The sequence below is a fragment of the Drosophila subpulchrella genome, chromosome 3R (assembly GCF_014743375.2).
Source record: "Drosophila subpulchrella strain 33 F10 #4 breed RU33 chromosome 3R, RU_Dsub_v1.1 Primary Assembly, whole genome shotgun sequence".
Taxonomy (NCBI): Eukaryota; Metazoa; Arthropoda; class Insecta; order Diptera; family Drosophilidae; genus Drosophila; species Drosophila subpulchrella.
In genome coordinates, this window is record NC_050609.1 from 15,283,135 (window position 1) to 15,304,239 (window position 21,105).

Sequence of the window (21,105 nt, forward strand, 5' to 3'; positions counted from 1 at the left end):
TTACTTTACGTGGAGCAACCATTATTAAACCTTAAATAAAACTGTGAATTAATGGCTAAGATGATTAAATACTTGATAAGGTTGGTAAGGAAAAACGTAAAATTTTTGACAAACTGACTGGTATATGCTTATAAGGTCATAAGGTCATACAGTATAACAACATTTTATAAAATTAACATATAACACTTTTTAAATCCAAATCCGAAATAAGCCCTGTCAGCTTATGAAAATACATTTGAATTTCAGTTAGGAATCGTTGTAATGTGTTTTTAGTGTGACCGTTTCTCTCCCAAGTTCTGAACCATGGCCAGGTAACAAAAATGGATTTCCGACACACTCGAATACGGTCGCTCTCACAACCCAAAAATGGTCCTATTGTTTATGTACAAGTTCAAAACAAAATCGGGCAGCGAACGGTGAACGTCGCTGCGTCGGACGTCTTCGTTTTCGTGTTTTGTGTTCGCTGTCAACCACCCCCGCCGGCAAATCCGCCCCTGGCAGCAAACGAGTGTTTTTACGCTTTTGCTGAATGAAAAGGATCGAATGTCCCGGCTAGCAGGTGCCCACTGTGCCGAGTGAATGCAATGAGTTGTCCTACAGAATGCACTCGCTGCACGGACGGTTCATGAGAATTTGACATTTAACTGCAGTTCGGCTTGGTAGATTTGTTTTTGTTGGCTTATTTGTTGTATTTTGTGGCGTGGGCTAAGATTGGCGGACACACCCACCCGAAAACAAAAACAAAAAGTAGTCCAAAGGCCCCAATAACTGTGCATGTGTGTGTGTGTGTGTGCCCAAGTGCTGTTGTGTGTGTGCGAGTGAGAGGAAAGGGATTCGAATCGAGCCGGTTTTCCCGAGTTAATTGACAAAGCAAACGGAGAAAAAACACACAGCAAACATAAGCAAACAACGGGAACGGGAAAACTAAACAAAGGCGATTATAGAAGAACTGCCGAGATGTTCCAAGCAAACTGAAAATCCTAAATCATATTCATCCTGCGGATGCGAGGGAGACCACAAAAATGCTCAATACCCTATAATTAGCTCCGTTATTCCAACCCCAAACATCATGGCCAAAATCTACCCGCCCCCGCGCCCCCTTACAAACATGGCCAAATTCCTGGCAGCCCTCGTCATTTGCTCTTGGCTCTTCGTTTCGGCCACCGCTCACAACTGTCAGCATCAGCATCCAAAGGCCCATGAGGTGAGTCCGAGTTCCCAGAATGTTTGCCCTCTTCTCATCCTCATCCTCTTCGCTTTCCAACCAAAACAAATAATGTCCGGGGAAAGGGCTATTTCGGGCACCAGAGTTCTCCTCACCTGTGCACGTGTGCGAAACACTTCCAAGGGACTACTTAACCGCAACTATTTCACAAAATCGATGCCAGCTTAGTCAGTTTTACGGATCCTTGAAAGGGATTTTTGGGATATCTGGGCTTTAATCGGGTGCTATACATTCCTGTTTAACCCATCGTTGGGAAGTACACAGTATTGCAGCTGGATTCTCAGTAATCATACCTGCAATCTTTGAAATTTCAGTACTAGAGGGTCTTGTCTTAGTTTAAGGTAACCCAAAGATTATACTTTCAAAATATTGTTCCCAATAGGCGCATCCATTTTACAAAATCGACTCCAGGTTAGTAAGTTTTACGGATCCTTGAAAGGGATTTTTGGAATTTCTGTGCTTTAATCGGGGTTATAGATTCCTGTTCAACCCATCGTTGGGAAATACACAGTATTGAAGCGGGATTCTCAGTAATCATACCTGCAATCTTTGAAATTTCAATACTAGAGGGTCTTATCTTAGTTTAAGGTAACCCAAAGATTATACTTTTATAATAATGATTCCAATAGGCGCAACCATTTCACAAACTCGACTTCAGTTTTACAGATTCTTAAAGGGATTTTCGGAATTTATGTGCTTTCATCGGGGGTACAAGATTTTTGCTTGAGCCGTCGCTGGTAAATATTCAGTTTAAAAAAAAATTTGTAATAACCATGTCGTCAATTAATAAACTTTCAGTATTAGAAAGTCTTTCCCCAATTTAAGGTAATCATTTTTATACCAACCCAGCGCGCAACTATTTCACCAAATTCCGGCTTAGACAATACTACAGATTTTTGAAAGGTTTTTTTAGAACTGTTTTACTTTTACCTTGGGCTATAGATTTCTGCTTAACCCATTGCTAGGGAATTAACAATTGTATAAAAGAGATTATCTTTGATTATCTCAATTATCCCAATTTAGTACCAACCCAAAGATTAGACCTTTAGAGCGAATTCAGCAATTGCATAAATCTAACCAAATTTTCTGGGAAACACTGCAAATACTAAATAGTTTCCGTGACACCGACGGATTTCGGATTTATTTTACTATGGTAATTAAATACATAATTGCTCTTAAAAAAATATATTTAAACCTTACGTCATAAAAGATAAAAACACTTTTATGACTTAGTTACAAACGTGTTATTGGTTTTTTTTTTGTAGTACTAGCAAAAATCATGTTTGGCATTGCAGGAAGATTAAAATTTGAACTTGAAAATGCCTTTTCCAAACTACCAGCTTTGCGGGAGATTTCGTTTATTGTTGATGTAACGAGAAAATGCCGTTCGTAGGCGCATGGAAAAATCCGTTCGAAAAATCCAAAATCGAAAAAGAACCACATAATCACGGAAAATTGGGCTTTTGATGCTCAAATTTCTGGGTTGTTGTGTGCTCCGGGCCTTCAGGCCTGTGTCCTTTGTGCTCGTTAGAGAAAGTTGCTAATTGGTACTGTGTTTTCAGGGTAAATTCATAATTGATTGGTTCTGCTCTGCGATGGAATGGAAAAAGGCCTAATTAGTGCATTGCTGAGAGAGGGGGCCACTAAAAATTGCCGTTCTCATGATTCTGGCATGGAAACAGAAATTGAAACAATACGCAGGCGGCGATGGCAACCACAGCTTATTGACTAATTCCACCGGATGATAATAATATGCGCATTCGAGATTCAGTATTCAGTATTCAGTCAATGTGCAATGTGGTTTCGAGTCAGGTGGTGGCTGCATATTAGCAGGTAACTCATAAATGGTAGCCCACCATGGTGGTGGTTACCAAACCGCCTACACCACCTGCACCACATCCACTGGTCTAGTTAGGGTTTAATGTCAGACTCTGTCCGCCAACTTGTTGCTCTGGCTTCCCTGGTTTAGTTTGAGATTCAGATTCAGATTCGGATTCAGCCGGGCTTTTGTTTTTCTTAAAGGGGAGTTTTTTCGCTTACTCTTTACTGCTTTCCAATCAACAGCATTTTAATTGGCGCGTCGCCATAAATAAAGGTCGCAGTCAATTGCGCAAAAGGGGGAAATTTACATGATTACTATATCTGTAGCGAGTGCGGTACAGTCAGCCCTCGGAGGTTGCAACTTCCAGCAAACCGGAAATTGCAGTTATGCAAGTGGAACATTTTTTAATATATTTGGAGATGTGTGTATGTGGAGATGTCTTAGGAAAAAAGAAAACTTTTTGCTTCAAATTTTAAACCACCTGACCTCGAACACCCTACACAAAGTAGAAAAGTCGACAAAAACCACACATATACTTGGAGATTATTTTGGAATATAACGACTTGACCTATCCAATGTTATTTAAAGTCCTTAAAAAAGATGGTTGCTCTAAAGAATTAAATTTGGCAAAAATTAAAAAAAAAAATTTAGTTAAAAGTAAGCAAAAATTGTATTTTACTTTTCCCCTACAGAACTTTTAAAACAGAAAGACATTTTTAAATGCCCAACTTCCCAACCGCATATTAATATATTAAGCCCCGGGAAAATAGGGAAAAAAGTGGCAACCACAAGGTGTTAATTAGCGAGTAACCACTGTGGTTTTGGAACAAGTAAAAGTCAACTCGAACGGCAGGCGGGGGAAATTAATTCAGCGACTGTCTGTCGATGGCTAACGATGCTGTCGAGGTCGCCCAGCGTGTAATTAATTGAATTATCTGTAACTTAAACTGTTATAAATGCAGGGAGCCGTCGTCGCCCAGATTGTGTCTATCACCCTGCCAACTGAATGTTTCGACTGTCTGCCCACTTAAAAATCATCCTGTCGAGAACAGTGATTGTGAAAGAGGATAAACACGTATATAACTGATGGAGGCAGAGTCCACCGACCGAGTGGGCGAACGAACCCAAAAATAAGTGCCTCCATGCAATTTGAAATACCGGTCCAGTTGAAGCCGCAGCACTCAATTCTAATTAGTCTTATATAAATCGAAGGAAGGCAGCAAAAAAGATGCGATAACAAGAGCAATAATGTGTAAAAATCCCCAAATTGAATCGTTTGTCACGTTGCCAGTGTGCGTCCGCGCCTGTCAGCGATGTCGCGCACTGTACTGGCCCTGTGTAATCCGATAAACGCGAGCCCAAAGTGCTCTTTAAACTTCCGAAAAGCTGCCAGTTTAAATACATTTTTGGCTTTCATTAAGCTGAGCTGTTGCTGCAGGGTCGTTCCATTCAGGATAAAAAGCTTATTTGTTCTGTTTGCAGTATAAAGTAGATTTTAATCAAGAGTTAGATTGAAAAGGAAAGACTCTACATCAGCTTTTTAATTAATTTTTGAGTAACGAGCTCTAGCAAGTATTTATGTTGAATATTAAACAATAATATTTATAACTAATTTCCTTGTAAAGTCCCCATGCTTTTATATTTATTATAGGCTTGTTTTAATATGACGACATGATATTTGCTTCTCTGCTTGGTAAAACCCCACCACAAATGCAAATGCATTTCATATCGCCAATGAGTTTTGCAAACATCTGCATATATTTCCATTTACATTTTAAGTGGATACCCGTCTTGCCATATATATATATCTACGATTCTGCCTTTAACCATTCCTCACGATTAAATATTTATCAACTTGACGAACACAAAACTTTAAACAAACAAGTTACTATGTAGCAAAACGCTTTGGACAGCCAACAAGAAGCCATTCAAAAAACTTTTGAGCATCCTCGAAAGGGAAGTTGCAGTACACATAAACAAAATGTTGACTCAAATTAACCAATGTAGTTTTAAAATAGTCCTAATTTGACTTATGAAATAGTTACTCTTCCAACAACAGAATACACACAACCTACCATTATATAGTAATTATAGTATCAAATACGCGTCACTCTTTTTATAACTATCCGTATTGGTTAGTTTTGGCAATACAATTTTGTTGAGTGTATAAAAGGAACATCAAAGACGCATTTTCAGACTTATTCAGGCAAAAAAAAAAGGTGGGTGGACTTGCAGCAGACCAATTCAATGGATTGCAAGTGTAATTGGCCAATTAGGAATCACACAGCATCAGTTGCAGTAACTAAAGTAGAGTGGAATTTGCATAAAAATGGAAATTTGGTTATTGTCACATCATAAAGGGGAAAGAATGAAAAATGATTCACTCGCCTTTTTATGTGAAGTTATTTTCGGAACACCTGTATTAAAGTTTAAATACAAATATTCCCAAAAACCATTACAAATTCCTCTGCTATTTTGGTAAATGAGTTGAATGAAATAGCCCTCATGAAAAAAGTTAAACCTGAACTATTCACATATTTTTGTTGCAAAAAAGTAGTAAACTTTGTTTTCATGTTCATGTTTCATTTTGCTGCATAACAGCATTTCTGTCATTTGCAGAAACTAATCAAAAAGTATGTATAATTTTGCAAATTAAAAAAGTTTCAGACACAGAGAACCCTGTTTTACCCTGTTTACTAGTCCAGAAAGTGAATGATGACGAACTTGTTCATAACGATGCCAGTTGCACTTGCCATCCGCTTTTTGCCTCAATCAATTAAAACGCCGAGAAGCAGAGGGTAACGCTAGTAGCCATAGCAATGGCAAATAGACGAGAGCTATGTAGGAAAAAATCTGGAATTTATCTCCGGCTGGGGAAAAAACACGTTTAAAAGCCGTTTGGCCAAATGGCTGATGGATGAATGTTCATGGTGATGCCGCTTCAGGGCCAATAAACGAAACTGTTTTGAAACAAAACACCGTCAGCTGGCAGCGAGCTAACAAGTGCCTTCAGCAGGATGAGGAGATTCTGGCCCAAAGTGAGCTCAAACTTGGGCGAGGTCGTTCTTCAGGGTCCCAGAATATTGCGTAAGCCCCTTTAAATCCCTGCATTTCGAACCAATCACTTCGGCATCTGCAATTGCAAACAGGAATTAAATCCCGCCTCCATTCGTTCTCATCTTGTGCAATACAACGTGCTGATTCTGATTCTCCAACTCAAGGAGAACGTGTCTTTAATTGAATCACCAACTAATTAAGCATTGTCTTACTGATTGAAGCATGGCTAATTTGGCGCCACGTTTACATCTACATAATTTAAGGCGTTTAAATTGGATACATTTATGAAAAGGATGCATATGCATGGAGTGTTTTCTTCAATATGCCTTAAATTAATTTAGGCACACTCCATTAATTTCGAAGAATTTGTTTGTTGGCTATAAATTCTTTAAGTTTCACGAAATTTGTGTGGCGTATTTATAGATTAAACAGAAACTAAATCCCTATAAATTCATTACATTCGCAGGAATTGGAATAATTAAAGAGCAAAAATCTGTTTATGCCATTTTATGCCACATTTAATTTGATGCATTGCTGTACGTACTATTTATTATACATTAATTTTTGCAGCGTAATATGATATATTGCAGAATTAATTTCCCTTTTAGTACTAATAATGAATTTCATCAAGCGAGGTGATGTTTTTATACATTTTATGGTGATTAAACATAAGTTTTTAATAGATTAAAGCATCATTAAATTTGATGCATGTATAAATATTTTAAACATTGTATAACTGCAATTTACAAAGTACATTGTACATACACACTTCAATTAATATAAAATGAAAGATACCAATGAAAGAATTCGTTGGTATTTTGTGCTGCAAATGAAATATTTATTGGCTGGAATTTGACCCTTCATTTATTTTACACATTGCACCGGACAAAAGCTGTACATGAAAAATTAAAATTTACAAATCAGGGAATTTCTTCGATTCGCTGGAACTTTACACATATTTTTATTACAAGCAACATTCAGCGATTTCATGGAACTTTAAGTGCCAGTTAATGCAATTATTCAATTGGCTGAACGACTATCATCCCGAGCAAAACTCATCCAATTTATTTGAGTTTGCGGCGTAAATTGTGCCACTTGAATAGCTGGTGTTCCGTTCGGTCAGCTGGTGCTAAAGTGCCTTAGATTAGCTGCAGTTCATAATTTCAATTAAGTAACACACAGCTTTTTTTGCGGTCAAACTGTGAGGTAACGAGCGAATTGAGTAAAAATAATCAACAGTCGGCGAACAGATGAGTCAGTTAAAAATGGAAAAAAAAGAGCTAACAGAGTGGCGCAGCATGCAAAGTGGCCATCGGTAAAACCCGGCTCAGAAAATATTACAAAAAAAGAAAGAAATACAAATTGGTAAAAGAGCGAAGCTGCTCGAGAGAATCCAAGAGTGAGAGTGCTGGCCAAATGAAAGTGAAAGCCCATATATAAACGCTCAGTTGAAAGCCGCGATTTCGATTGATCTGCCGAACTTGAGCGAGCGTTGAACGCAGGTGACAGTCGGCGGAAAATTACACTGGAAAAATACCCTAATTTATTGGATAATGTCCCCCTTTTAACACTTGGTTTTTCCATCATTTGTATATACTTTTTGTCAAATTAAATTTAATTTTTAATGCCATTTATGACATCAATATATTTATTTGGGTTATTAAAACAGGGATCAGGGCTGATTTTGTTAATTAGTATCAATACAATGTGGTATTGTTATTTCTTATGTTCACTAAAGTTTGCATGAATATTTATGCACCCTTATCTTACCAAAATTCGCAATCCTAAAATGGGGTTATTGAAAACGGGAACAAAGCTGATTATATTATTTAATATCATCACATCGTGACATTTATGGAAATTGCATTGTTGTGTCGAATCCAATACCCACATGAATATTTATTAGCAGTGCATATATTTGTCTAGATTGCTTAATTTAAATGGGGTAACAAGGTGTTTGATTGATTTATTTCAATACGTCAAATGATTTATTAATCAAAATTAAGTTTAAGCTATAAAAAAATGTAGTTTAAAGGGAATTTTAATTTGTGTATATTATTAAGTGGCTTGGATAAAAATATATAGCGATATAAACTAGACTCAGATAGTTTTTAGGTCGATACAGATTTTAAGAAATTCAAAAAATAATATTGAATGTATATAGAAATTAAAAAAAAACTTATCATGTACTTACCAACTGAACTTTAAAGTCAGGTGGCTATTAGCCTTTGAATAAACTTCACTAAGTTTTTATGGGTCTATTAAAGTTAAAGACATTGAAAATATAAAAATGGTCTTTTTATTTCCATTTTAATGGCTTTCAATTCCGATTTTCCAAATTTTCTCAGCCGTAAAATGATTTTTTTCCGTGCAACATTGTTTAGCGGAAGAGAGTGTAAACGATGAAGACGCAGAAATGCTGTGAGTTACGGATAGGTTGGCGATTGGCAGTCAGAGTGACTGCCTCCGAGGCAGAGACAGACGTAAATAATTACTCAACCACCGTCGATGATCGATTCCCGCGCCCAAATTAGCATGCGCAACTGGACAAACCGCGTTGGCGCCTCGTAATCCCAATCTCCACCATAATCCCCCCCCCAAAAAAAAAAAATAAAAAAATTCACCCAGAGCAAACGTGCGTAGCTTGCAGTTGGCCATTTATGACAGCTTTTTTTTTTTAGCCGCCTCTTGTTTGTTTGGCTTTAAAAGTAAATACGGGAGGTAATCAGGCGGGCGCATGCGCAGCCAACTGTGTCCAAAACGCACATTTCTCTTTGCTTTTCTTTGCCTTTTTCGAATTGTTACCATTTCAGCCTTAAACGTGAGTCGCATGGCCAAAAGCTGGACACGCTCGAATGTGGCCCACAAACCGAAAAAAAATTTGTTTGCCACTTGAAATCTGTGTTAGTATGCAAGCGGGTTGGACATTACGTCTTATCAACGATTGAATAAGCATATGCTTAGAAAGTGTGGCCAAAACATATGGTAAAAAATATTATATCAAAATAATACTTTTAATCTTTTTTCTGCTGCTTAAATATTTATTTGCATTTTGCTATTGTTGTAGGTGTTTAAATGGTAATTATCCTAACCAATTTTAAATCGTTAAATAATTTTAGTTAATTTTATAGACAAATTTTGGGAAAATTAAATTTGGCATTTCTCCCTTTACCTTATAATCCTTACAATTTTTACTCCTACTTACATGGATAAAACTAAATTACTAACTTGTGTGCTCTTCATTTCATGTAATAATACTGAAATTTTAAACTGATTTGCCGACCAAAATAGTAAAGACCGTTAATTTTATTTTAATTATCATTAATGTATAATAAAACTTGCCTGATTTTATGTGTGGATCTATTTTTGTCATGCGAGATAATTACTCAATCACGATAGAAAAACAATAAAAACCTGGGATTGGGGGATTTTATTTAATAGGTTTGGTTGCTGTAATAATCATTAATCATAATTGTACAGCAAAACATATATCAAAAATCCATTTACCGATCCTAAACCAGTTATTGGAAAACCAATATAGTATTGAAATGGATTATTTTCTGGGCATGTATTATTTAAAAAATAAAACCGAGCCATTTATTTTTAATGTCGCTACTTTGTTGACGTAAAAAGTTGTATGTAGGCCATATTGGCCGTGGTCTACGGGAAATTTAGCTAAAACTTTGCCTTCGTCCGGAGTCCAATTCAAAAGTTGCATTTCTGAACCAGCCTGTTAAGATATATAGAAAATGATTTAATTTATGTAAGATGTTTATAATATCGGACTTACCAAGTACGGGCAAGTGTGATTCACATTTGTGTATGGCTTCATAAACGAATAAATAAGATTGGGAATAAAGAATTTCCTTGGGTTCTTTAAGAATTGACAAGAGTCCAGTCTTATATCGTACAAAAAGGGATGCCAACCGCCACTCTCGCGTTTGACAATCTTAAAATGGATCTCAAGCTTCAATAAAAATTACCTATAATTTTCGTTAAATATGTTTTGGCTTACAAATTACCTGAGAGATCGTTTTATTTAAAAATGCTTTAATGTTTATCATGTTGTGCTTTCTATCTATGGCCTTTATGTGGCACTGCTTTATGTAACCCACATCTGGAGCGCACTGTTCGCAAGTAAGTGAATTAAACTTATAGGACCCCTTGACATTGGAAAAAGTAAATTTTAAGTTTTTTCACTCCTTATACAATGTATAACTTGCTTACATGAACGTAACAAAAGTAATTTAGCCAAAATATACACAAATAAAAAACTTGTAGCCTGATCATTTCGGGTTTGAAGACTGAATATATTTCGTAATCCATAATAGTTCAGTTTGTTTTTTTTTTTTGTAATTATATAAAATTGTTAATGACATTTGCCTGATTTTATCTTTATTGTCTAACTAAAGAAAATTAGGTATTGTTGATTATACTCAATCCCAAATGACTGATATTATTATGTTATTGGAACCAATTGTTAATATCAATGTTATTTCAAATTCAAATTATTTAATTTAGCCTAGCAAAAAAGACATAGTATAAGGCATAATTGAATTTAAATCGGTGCGATAACCTAATGTATATATAACCACCTACTTAATGTGAATGTTGTAACTGATAAATATATTTATAACATCACGTTTCGTTTGAAAACCGGATTATTCTGAGCCTGTTTTGCGGCAGTCATACGTTTTTGAGCAATATCATTGTGTCCAATTATGAGTATTATATATCAATTAAATATATTGAATATATATTTTCGTCACTAATGGTGCAGCTTTATAAATAAACATAAAGTTGTGGATAAAGTTGGCCATTATAAAAGCATCGTGCCCATTTATGTAGGCTGTCATTCAACTCTTAACGGTTCGCATCACAATGCATTTGGGTTGCATTAATGCCGCACAGATATTGGCACCGCTATAAGCACACCTTTCCCCTCTAAGTGACTCCACTCCCCGTTAATGACAGCAAACTCATCGAGCCGCCCGTCTAAATGGTTTTGTGCGTCATCATCTTTCACCTGCCAAACGTTTCGCAGATGATTTGTAATTTGTGCGGTTTTTCGAATACTTTTTCAATGCACTCGACCGCAACAACTTTGGGTTTTGGGATGATAATGCTCCAGCAGCTGTGCACGATCAATGTGAAGATCGTACATTATGTTGGTTAATTTTTTTTCGAGGGTCGTTGTCACGATTATGGCCAACTTTGGAGATATATCTCTTTGATGGTTTATGGCTTATGGTTACTTTACTTATCTCCACACCTCATGACTCTTGCAGGGCGTTGCCTGGGAGGGGTTAGCATAGGGGATTATAGAGCACATTATGCGTGCACGTGACTGGAAGCCTAATGAGGGATGCTTAACTTTAAACTGTCAAAGAGGCTTATTAGTCGCATTAAACTAAATAGATATATAAATTCTAAAGTTACAGAAACATTTTTTGAGATTTATTTGTTAATTCTTTTAAGGAGCTTTAATAAAAATGCTAAACTTATCAATTATTAAAATAGTTACATTACAAAATTTGGATTTAAGAGTTTACTGATAAAACCTTAATTATTATTACTTTAGTTAAGTTCATAAAATCGTAAATAAGACATTAATGAATCAGTTTTTTTTGTTAGTAAACAATGATTTTTAAAAAAATTAAAGAAACAATGACAAACAGATATTGTCACGTTTTCTGCGGAAAGCTGTGATGATAAATCAAGATCCCGAGATTAAGTCAAACCCTGCGGCTTTTCAGCATAACCACACCACTGTGTTTGCTCAGCTCATTTCAATGCCAAACTCTTTTGTCAGATCGCGATTGCCACAACTATTGTTGTTCTTGGATAAATAGGTATGTTTTTTTCCTTCTACGGGTTCGTGCAGGTGTCTAACTTTGCCATTTAGCCATTATGCATTGGCAGTTACAATCCACACTTGGGCAGTGAGAACACCTAGCCAAGCACTTCCCACGATGAGGGACATAAGCTGCTCCATTAATTAAGGCAGCTAAGCTGTCTGCCAACTCATTTCTTGTGTGCAAATTAGCTTTATTATAATTTCAATTGCCTGTGTCGATAATGTTGTTGTTGCCTTTCACTCTGTCTGGCTTTTCATTCACATATGATTGGCACTCTTTGATGGCAGGAAAGATATGTACATACTTTCGTTTTCAAGCCGCCCGATTTTCCCCCCCCTGAGGACTACTCGAACAGCAAGAACCTTTTAAGACCGCTTTCCGGACAGATAGACAGACTGGGACAGACCTTAATGTACACATTTCTGATGAGCATATAAGCATATATATGTTTAGCAGCACTCAAACGCATCTCCCAGATGTCGGCGACAATTTATGATGATGAGTGTCAAGTGCTTTGTCTGTCTGTCAGCGGATTAACTGCGGATAGAGGGCCCTGCGCCCCATGCATATTCAACGAAGACATCTAATTTATTCCTAATAATTGGCACAGATTGCACAATGCGACCGCAGAGCACGATAATAATAACAGCGAATAACAATGGCATCGCCGAAATAAAACCCAAATCCCAACCCAAAACAAAATAACCAGCCCCACACAAATCATTGACATTTCGATGTGCCAATCGTTCGACATTTTGGCGGGCAATTTAAAATTAATTTCCCTGCAATTTGCGCAGACCAATTACCTATGTGGAACTGCCTTTTGGTGTGGCCTTTGTCTGACTAGATGTCGTCATTTAGTAGTTAACAACGAAATTTCGCTTTCGTTTAAGCTCCGCTGAGTGATTTCATGATTTCATGATTTCTTCTCGCCTGCATCTCCATCTCCGCTCTCCCTTTCTATACTATCTAGCCATAGCGATACTATCCATACGATCTCATCAACCATCCATCCATCTTTCGCTTTATAGGTCGTCCATGGCGTGCGCATCCAACTGGCCGATAGCGAAGACGACTCCGCCGGAGAGGGAGAGCCGTCCAGGCATAGCGTGCGCCGGCGCAGCGTTGCCGCCGAGCAGCCGCTGCGAATTCTGCTCGTCTACGACGACTCCGTCTACAGGTGAGTACCAGGTACACTCTGGAAAATAATTATCGAAAATCGCAGAATTTTGAAACTAGTTTTTGAGTAAAAATCATGCTATTTTTGTTAGAAATGGTAGATAAAATTTCTATACTATGTCATATTTTTTTTTAGGAATGCTTTAAGCTAATACTTTGTTAGACTAGTTTTGAACCTGACACATCACTACAAATTTTACCAAAAATACATACAAAGCCACACTATACCATCGAATCTTTTAGTCTAGATTTTTTTAAGAATATTTGCACTTGTGGTTTTTTTTAGATATTATAAAAATACAAAATTAAAGCTGTTTAACAACCGAAATATTTTTCATTTTTAATAGTATTATATAATTAAAAAAAAAATTTAATTTGACTTAGGTTCATTGAATACAAACAAAATTCGGAATACAATTATATTTCCAAAATCCAATAAACTCATTTTGCTTAAAAAACTCATTACTATTCTTTTAGTACCACATAATTACAAATTTTTTCCAAGTGTAAATCTGTGCTCCAGCTCTGAAAATTGGCTTTAATTGCGCTTTAATGGCAGCCAGCCAAGCAGACAAAAAACAGTTTACAATTTGACTTGGCCGAATGTCAAGTTAACATAAAGCCGCGCTAAAAGACCGAGTAAATAATTCACTCTCCCGAGCGATTTGCTTTGGCCATGCACCGTTGCGGCCGCTCCGGGTTGGGTAACAATATCTTAACTTCAGGCCCGAATCGGTTGGCCATGTGTGCGCAATTTGTCCAAATCAACGCAGTGGGCCGGGGTGTCTCCTAAGGTTGGCCATCGATTGCTCCATCCACATGGTCACTTGGCCACTTGGTCACTAGCCACTGGCCACTGACTGCTGACCATTATAACTGGCCAGATTGGCAGACAGTTAGCCCGGTTCGATTGGCGAGTACTGGCAGCGGACAAGGTCAACAGGAAAGCGGAGAGTTGACTCGACTTGGCTTTAATTTTGGGTCTCGTTTTCGATTCAATGAATAATTTAGTCGTGAATAAGTGACTCAAACAGGTGCTAACAGGTACACAATTACCTGAATATCAGACAGTTGACAGTAAATATCAGGCGACCTTGGTGTAAAAGTGCTTTCGTCGTGGAATTTATAACTAACTGATTTCAAGTTTAGTTTGACAATAATATGATTTTTATTAATATATATTTTATTGATATAGCAATATTTTATTATTGAAATCTAATTTGTTGACTACTTTCAACATGCATATTTATTACAATTACTAATAGTAGTGATTTTAGTTATATGCTAAACTTGCTATCATTTTTTTGCAACGTTAGTATGATTTTTAGTAGTATTTTAATATTAGAACTAAAGTTGTTGCATATTATTGAACTTTCACTTCTCTATAAGAGCTTCAGGCCTCAAAAAATTTAAGTGAAGTAGGAACATCATTATTAACTCCCAATTTATGTGTTGGGGTAAACAATTCAATAATTGAAATATAATATTTTGATGACAATCTTTCCGTAAGAAACTCAATATTCCTGAATTTACCAAGACTAATAAGCTTAAATGGCAAAATCAAGAACATGCCTTAATATGGTTGCCAAGGCTTTTGTTATCCACAAAATGAAATTGGCTTCTTGGATTTCCCAGAATCCCTACACTTTAGGAAAAATAACACCCAGGTCGACGAACAATCCTTTTCCCGAGAGAATGTAATAAACAAAACTATTTTCTTGTTGTTTCATGCTAACCACCTGCCAGGCTGGAAGAAGAGAAATTTAATTTGATAAATGTGAGTTGACATTTCTGGTTTTCTTGGCAACTTGACTGAAGACTTTGCTTTAACCCCTTCCAGGACACCGTGCTCCCGGAAGCCGTGCAGTTCTGGGAACAGGCGCTGATGGTGCGAGAGACCAAGGGCGTCATTCGCCTCAATAGGTAGGTTGCTCGCTCGCTGGCAAAGGAGACCACCGCATACGGTATAAAATATTCATAATTAAATTTCAGAAAATGCGACAGCACCCAGGTGTACGTGAAGAACGGCCACACCCACTGCATTGACCACTGCAAGGCGACGACGATGTGCGGCGAGGTCCAGGTGCCCGACGCCCACTTGGATGTAAGTATCCTTACTTGGGTTCTCCATGAACTCAAGTCAAGATTAGCTCAAGACAAATTCCGTTCAAAAGTGATTTCCAAGCCCAACTAAGTTTGGAACGCCTAATTACAAAGAAAAGGCCTTGGGTAAAATAAGTGCAGCTCAACAAAATAACTATTTGTAAAATTCCAAACTGGTTTTAGCAAGACACAAGCAATTTCAGCTTTAATCACGGGTCACTCAAACAGTTGGAAACTTACAAAAACCCTTAGGCTACTTCTACAAACTTAACAAAATATGGGAGCTAAAAAGATTTTTTTACAGAGTAATCCAACTATTTTCTAGAAATAGGTTTTAATCAAATTGTGACTAAGGCTTAATCAAATTGTGACTAACGAATAATTGTCAGAGGAATTTACAATAATTATAAAAAAATGGCTAAAAACAGTAGATAATATATACATACATTGATATTTAGTTGGTTAAAGCCTTATCACCATTGCTTTATTTTGACTAGTTGATTGGATTTTATTAAAGTCATTAATGTAAATATTCATGAAAAGGTTCCTAACCGTAAGACCCATGTTTTTTTCTCAAACTCACTTTAATAAATATTTATTATAAAATCCTAATGAATTATCCCGTTAACCCAATATGGGATTTATTTTTCTGAAAAGTGTCCTAACTTTCATTATTTGTTTTAGGTCTGTCGCGTGTGCAATGCCACTGGTCAGAACTGTCGAGTCGATAGTAATACGCAGCCTGGCGAAGGTATTGAGAACGCGGACTTTGTCTTCTACGTCTCCGCCAGACAGACCCAGCGTTGTTTCAAGGGTCTGACCGTGGCCTATGCGGCCCACTGTCAGCAGGAGGCGGCTCTGGACCGTCCCATCGCCGGCCATGCCAATCTCTGTCCGGAGAGCATTAGCACCAAGCCGCAGGAGCTGCAGACGCTGATCTCCACTGTAAAGCACGAGATCTTGCATGCCCTGGGCTTCTCGGTGAGCCTGTATGCCTTCTTCAGGGACGATGAAGGAAAACCCCGGACGCCCCGAAAGTTGGACACTGGCAAGCCGTACCTCAATGAAAAGTAAGCGATCTTAACTTTAAGTAAAACAGAGTTTAATCCCCATACTCCCCTTTCAGATTGCAGATCCATCAGTGGAGCAATGAGACCATACGCAAGGTGGTGCGAGAGAACTGGTCTGTGCGTGGTGGCCATGTCAACAAGGTGGTGGACATGATGGTTACACCCCGTGTGATTGCCGAGGTGCGCGCCCATTTCAACTGCAATAAGCTGGAGGGCGCCGAGCTGGAGGATCAAGGCGGCGAAGGTACCGCCCTGACCCACTGGGAAAAGCGCATCCTCGAGAACGAGGCCATGACTGGCACGCACACACAGTCGCCGGTCTTCTCGCGCATCACCCTCGCTCTGATGGAGGACTCCGGCTGGTATCGAGCCAACTATTCGATGGCTACGCCTCTGACTTGGGGCAAGGGGCTGGGCTGCGCGTTTGCCATGAGGAGTTGCAAGGATTGGATACAGTATAACCATGCCAGGTGAGGGAATCCCTTGTTTTTACATCTTATACGATATTATAAATTACTTTTTATTTTATTTTCAAAGGGGCCGCTCTATACATCCCTTTTGCTCAAAGGTTAAGCAGGATCCTCTCCAAACCGAATGCACGGATGATCGCAACTCGGTGGCCCTGTGCAATCTTATACGCCATGAGTTTGAGCTGCCCAAGGGCTACCAGAACTTCGATAGCCTGAATCATGTGAAGGATGGTGAAGAGGGCTTTTACGGAGGATCAGTCTCGTTGGCGGATCACTGTCCCTATATTCAGGAGTTCACTTGGCGTAGCAAGAATGTGATTGTAAGAGGATCTCATTGCCGCTTCACGGAGAATAATCCAAGTAAGTTAAGCCCACTTCCTGATCTAGATTCTTGTTTTAATTACCCCAACCTCCTTCTGCAGAACCTGAGAAGAACTTCGCCCTGGAGAGCTACGGCGAGGGAGCCAAGTGCTTCGACCACAGCGAGTCCATGTGGGAGGAGAGATCCTGTCACCAGACGCGCGAGTGGCAGCACTGGGGCAGTGGCTGCTACAAGTACGACTGCTTCGACGGCAGGCTGCACATCCTGGTGGGCAACTACAGCTACAAGTGCTCCTTTCCCGGACAGAAGCTATCCATCCGGATCGCGGCCAACGGGTGGCTGCACAAGGGGGCGATCATGTGCCCGCCATGTCACGAGCTGTGCGGAGCCCAGTTTGCCGCCCAGGGGAAGCAGTGTCGTCCGGGCGAGGAGCCCGATCCGCTCAACAAATACCCGCGCGACAACCTCGCCTGCGGAGCGGGCGGCGAGACATCACGTTCCGTGGCCATAATCACCGCTGCTCTCCTGCTTTTCGGCCTGCGCTGGGGTCTCAGTTAGACTGGTCAGAATGTGCGGGGTGCAGTTTTATTTGCTCTATATGTATTTAGTGAAATTTGTACATTCTAGCTGTATGGTCTAAGCTCAACTTGTCTAAACGTAGGTCGATTGTAAGTGTAATACTCCCAGCATCTGAATGGGTCGGTTTTATTGGCAAAGAAATTAGCTGCGATTGTAATCTTTGGACAATTTTTAACATTTTGCACAAACTATCTAATCTTGCAAATTTTTGGTCCACCTAAATTGTTCTTTATTTACGCTTCAGAAAATTGTTTAATATAATGCTCAAATATTGTCCATGAATTAATTTTTGTACCTTTATGTGCATATATTTTTTTGCAACCGTTCAAATTGACCCCTCCTACCAAACATTTAGCATATAATCGTAATTGTATTTTATCCATCCCAAAATGTGATCTTCTTTAAGCGCGTCCTCTGACTTGTATTGCATTTCAAAATTCTGCTTTCATATAAAGCCAATACCTTCAAAGTGGAGCATCCAAAGACAGTTCTTTGTATCTTGAATACTGATCTGTACATTCCAAAGCCTATTGCGAAAAATATTTAATATTTGGTACGGTGGCATTTGGCAGTTCCAGTTGCTTGTTGTTAAATTCTTTGTTATTTATTATGAATATGGTTTTCGAAATTTGTTGATTGCCTTGTGATTTATGTATTCGATTAGTTTTGTCTAAGTTCAATGTGTTTTTCTATTTCTGCTGCCTATCAAGCATTTAAGATCTGTAAACTCAACCCTCGATTTATAAACTAGCTCTTAAGAACCTAAACTTGAATTGTGAATAAACCAAGAGACCCTTGTACTCGCAACTTTTAAAATAGTTTTAAATGAATGTTTATTTTAATACCTAGGAGTATTCAAGCTCCTCGACAAGTTCGTAAAGGATAGCATTCCCATCAGTGTCCTTTGAGGAAGATTCAGCTTTGGGCGGAACTTTTGGCCTACTTCCCTTGTTTTTGCTGGGCTTTGCGGGTGTTTTAATGAGCTTGGATCTGGTACAAAAATAACAAAGATTAATTAAAAGTTATATAACATATATGTTACACGATGTCACATACGCCTTGGTAAGTTCATCTAGCATAGGAAGTAGCGTGGACCGCGAGACTCCGCGCGATTCCTCCTCGGCCAGTTCCTTTGGATGCGCCTTTCGCTTGTGCGATCGACAATTGGAGCCATTGGAGAAGTCTATTCCGCAGAAGTTGCACTTGTACGGCCGAATGCCAGTGTGCAGGATGAGATGCGTCTTTAGGGTCTTGCTCCGCTTGAACGTTGATCCACAGACATCACACTTATATTGCCGTTCATCTGAGTGGACCAATTTGTGCTTGTTGAAGGTGCGACGGGTCTTGAGCTTCACGCCGCATATAGCACACTCGTAGATTTGGGCACTGTGAGTATCGGAATGGATCTGAAAGAGGAGTGAACTGATCATTCTTCTAATGGTGATAAACCAATGGGACTACTTACCTTTAATCTAGCCTTGTTTTTAAAGCGTCGCAAGCACACGGGACACTCGAAGGGACACTCCTCGGTGTGGACCACCTTGTGATCTTTGAGCCCGGTGACATAGTTGAAGCTCTTGCCGCAGATGTCGCAAGCATAGGGCTTGATCTGCTTGTGAACCCCCTCTATATGACGCTTCAGTGTTCCCGGTGTGGTCAAACGCTTATCGCAGTGCGGACAGGAGTTATCGGACTTAGTTATGGCGGGTAAATGGGTTCGGTAGTGGGCGGTCAGCTGGGTGGCCGAGGGAAAGCATAGTCCGCACTGGTTGCATAACAGCTGTGGTAGATCTTTGGGCACGGTGTTGTGGACTTCTTCCATGTGTCGCTTATAGGCCTTGGGTAACTTGTAAGGCTTATTGCAAATGCTGCATTTGTAGATGGTTGGCTCTTCTGGAATCTCGTCTTCTTCATCTTCTATGAGATGCTCAGATAAAAGATCTTCATGTGTATCGTCCTCGGACTCTATAGTTTCTTCGACTGCTTTCGATTTAAGGAGTTCTTCTGGCCGTGCTTGGGATATTACTTCATACGTTTCAATCTGGAAATCTTCCACTTGGCTTTCTTCTATTATCTGCGATTCTTCGATGTAGTCCTCTTCCGGGATGTTTTCGACTTCAACAAGGCAATCTGAGGTTTCGCTGACATAAGGCTTGATCTGCTTGTGAAAACCATCTATATGTCGCTTAAGGGATGCCGGAGTGGTAAAATGCTTTTCACAGTGCGGACAGGAGTTATCCGACTTCATTTTGGCGGGTAAATGGTTGCAGTAGTGGGAGGCCAGCTGGGTGGCCGTGGGAAAGCATAATCCGCACCGGTTGCACAGCAGTTGTGGTAGATCTTTGGGCACAGTGTTGTGGACTTCCTCCATGTGTCGCTTGTAGGCCATGGGTTTTATGTACGACTTATTGCAAATGCTGCATTTATAGTTGGTTGGCTCCACGGAAATTGCATCTTCATGGGTATCTTCCTCGGATTCTATAGTTTCCTCGATAGCTTTCGATTTAATGAGTTCTTCTGGGCGTGATTGAGATATTACTTCATACGTTTCAACGTGGAAATCGTCAACTTGGCTTTCTACTATAATCTTCGATGCTTCGACGTAGTCCTCATCCTCTGCGATGCGATCCACTTCTACCAAGCAATCTGAGGGTTCCTGTTGCTGCACCTCCTCCTCCACTGTTTCGACCTCTTCCTCCGCGAGGTGCTCACCTCCGTCTTCTAAGATTTCCTCTTCCATTCCAACGATTTGTAGTTCCTCTCCAGCGATATGTAGCTCCTGGGCAAATTCTTGGTTTTTCAGTTCTTCCACGACTATTGGTTGGTCCTCATCAATGAACTCCTCTTCTTTCGGGGGAGGAAGTACCACTGCTCTGTACATAATATGCTTCCATTCATCGGTGGCCAAACCGCAGTCTGCTCGTAGTTCCTCATAGTTTACCGAAGTATTTGGTTTTAGGGCCTGCAATCTGTTGAAAAGGGTCTGCACTTTGCGAACTCTCTCCGAGAATTCCATGAGGCAATCCATCAAAGTGAAGCATTCGGAACACAGATAATTGCTTAGCTCATCCTCCTTTTTGATCTAAAAGGTATTATATATCTTGTTTATATGTATTTATGCAAATTAATAATAGTTATTTACATCCACCCAGAAGTATTTGCCAACGGTCATGGCCAACTTGCTCGTCCACGAGTTCTGATGCTCCTCCCTGGAGTACACATTCCGATTGGTCAGATGATCTTGGGCACACAGGCGACACCATCGGTGCCAAATTGCTGGATCTTTGCGGGTGGCTTCCTTTGATGCGGAAATACTCGACATTTTAAAAAACCATTTAAAATCGCTCTTGTTTTGTTTTGATTAACAGCTCTGTCTTTTCCGAAATACCAGGGCTGGCAAGTGCCCAAACAACCAGGGTT

At 39.3% G+C, this 21,105-nt stretch overlaps 3 protein-coding genes across 3 annotated transcripts; 1 reads left to right on the forward strand and 2 right to left on the reverse strand.

Moving 5' to 3' along the window:
- The first annotated feature begins 390 nt into the window (after positions 1–390).
- Positions 391–18,492, forward strand: LOC119548868 (leishmanolysin-like peptidase). The gene is made up of 9 exons (XM_037856498.1): positions 391–1,204; positions 12,994–13,142; positions 14,888–14,918; positions 14,982–15,064; positions 15,134–15,245; positions 15,929–16,314; positions 16,371–16,784; positions 16,852–17,144; positions 17,207–18,492. Exons 1-9 carry the CDS (start codon positions 1,070–1,072, stop codon positions 17,662–17,664), a joined length of 2,061 nt encoding a protein of 686 aa, XP_037712426.1. The 5' UTR covers positions 391–1,069; the 3' UTR covers positions 17,665–18,492.
- On the reverse strand, positions 9,676–11,436 carry LOC119551461. Its single transcript, XM_037860815.1, has 4 exons — positions 11,377–11,436; positions 10,127–10,267; positions 9,895–10,071; positions 9,676–9,834 (listed from the first exon to the last, which is right to left on the reverse strand). The coding sequence occupies exons 1-4, from the start codon at positions 11,434–11,436 to the stop codon at positions 9,676–9,678; spliced, it is 537 nt and encodes a 178-aa protein (XP_037716743.1).
- LOC119548857 (zinc finger protein weckle) lies at positions 17,996–21,052 on the reverse strand. The gene is made up of 4 exons (XM_037856487.1): positions 20,828–21,052; positions 19,151–20,767; positions 18,742–19,091; positions 17,996–18,675 (listed from the first exon to the last, which is right to left on the reverse strand). The coding sequence occupies exons 1-4, from the start codon at positions 21,005–21,007 to the stop codon at positions 18,531–18,533; spliced, it is 2,292 nt and encodes a 763-aa protein (XP_037712415.1). The 5' UTR covers positions 21,008–21,052; the 3' UTR covers positions 17,996–18,530.
- Positions 21,053–21,105: the final 53 nt, after the last annotated feature.

What these genes read in the sequence shown, in the direction of transcription:
- LOC119548868 (XM_037856498.1), top strand. Translation starts at nt 1,070, where the DNA reads ATGGCCAAAATCTACCCGCCCCCGCGCCCCCTTACAAACATGGCCAAA. An exon ending in AGCATCCAAAGGCCCATGAG is followed by an intron (nt 1,205 to 12,993) that starts GTGAGTCCGAGT and finishes TTCGCTTTATAG; the next exon opens with GTCGTCCATGGCGTGCGCAT. An exon ending in CTTCACGGAGAATAATCCAA is followed by an intron (nt 17,145 to 17,206) that starts GTAAGTTAAGCC and finishes CTCCTTCTGCAG; the next exon opens with AACCTGAGAAGAACTTCGCC.
- LOC119551461 (XM_037860815.1), bottom strand. Translation starts at nt 11,436, where the DNA reads ATGTGCTCTATAATCCCCTATGCTAACCCCTCCCAGGCAACGCCCTGC. An exon ending in TAAATAAAACGATCTCTCAG is followed by an intron (nt 10,072 to 10,126) that starts GTAATTTGTAAG and finishes TTTTTATTGAAG; the next exon opens with CTTGAGATCCATTTTAAGAT. An exon ending in ATCACACTTGCCCGTACTTG is followed by an intron (nt 9,835 to 9,894) that starts GTAAGTCCGATA and finishes ATATCTTAACAG; the next exon opens with GCTGGTTCAGAAATGCAACT.
- LOC119548857 (XM_037856487.1), bottom strand. Translation starts at nt 21,007, where the DNA reads ATGTCGAGTATTTCCGCATCAAAGGAAGCCACCCGCAAAGATCCAGCA. An exon ending in GCAAATACTTCTGGGTGGAT is followed by an intron (nt 20,768 to 20,827) that starts GTAAATAACTAT and finishes AATACCTTTTAG; the next exon opens with ATCAAAAAGGAGGATGAGCT. An exon ending in CTAGATGAACTTACCAAGGC is followed by an intron (nt 18,676 to 18,741) that starts GTATGTGACATC and finishes TTTTTGTACCAG; the next exon opens with ATCCAAGCTCATTAAAACAC.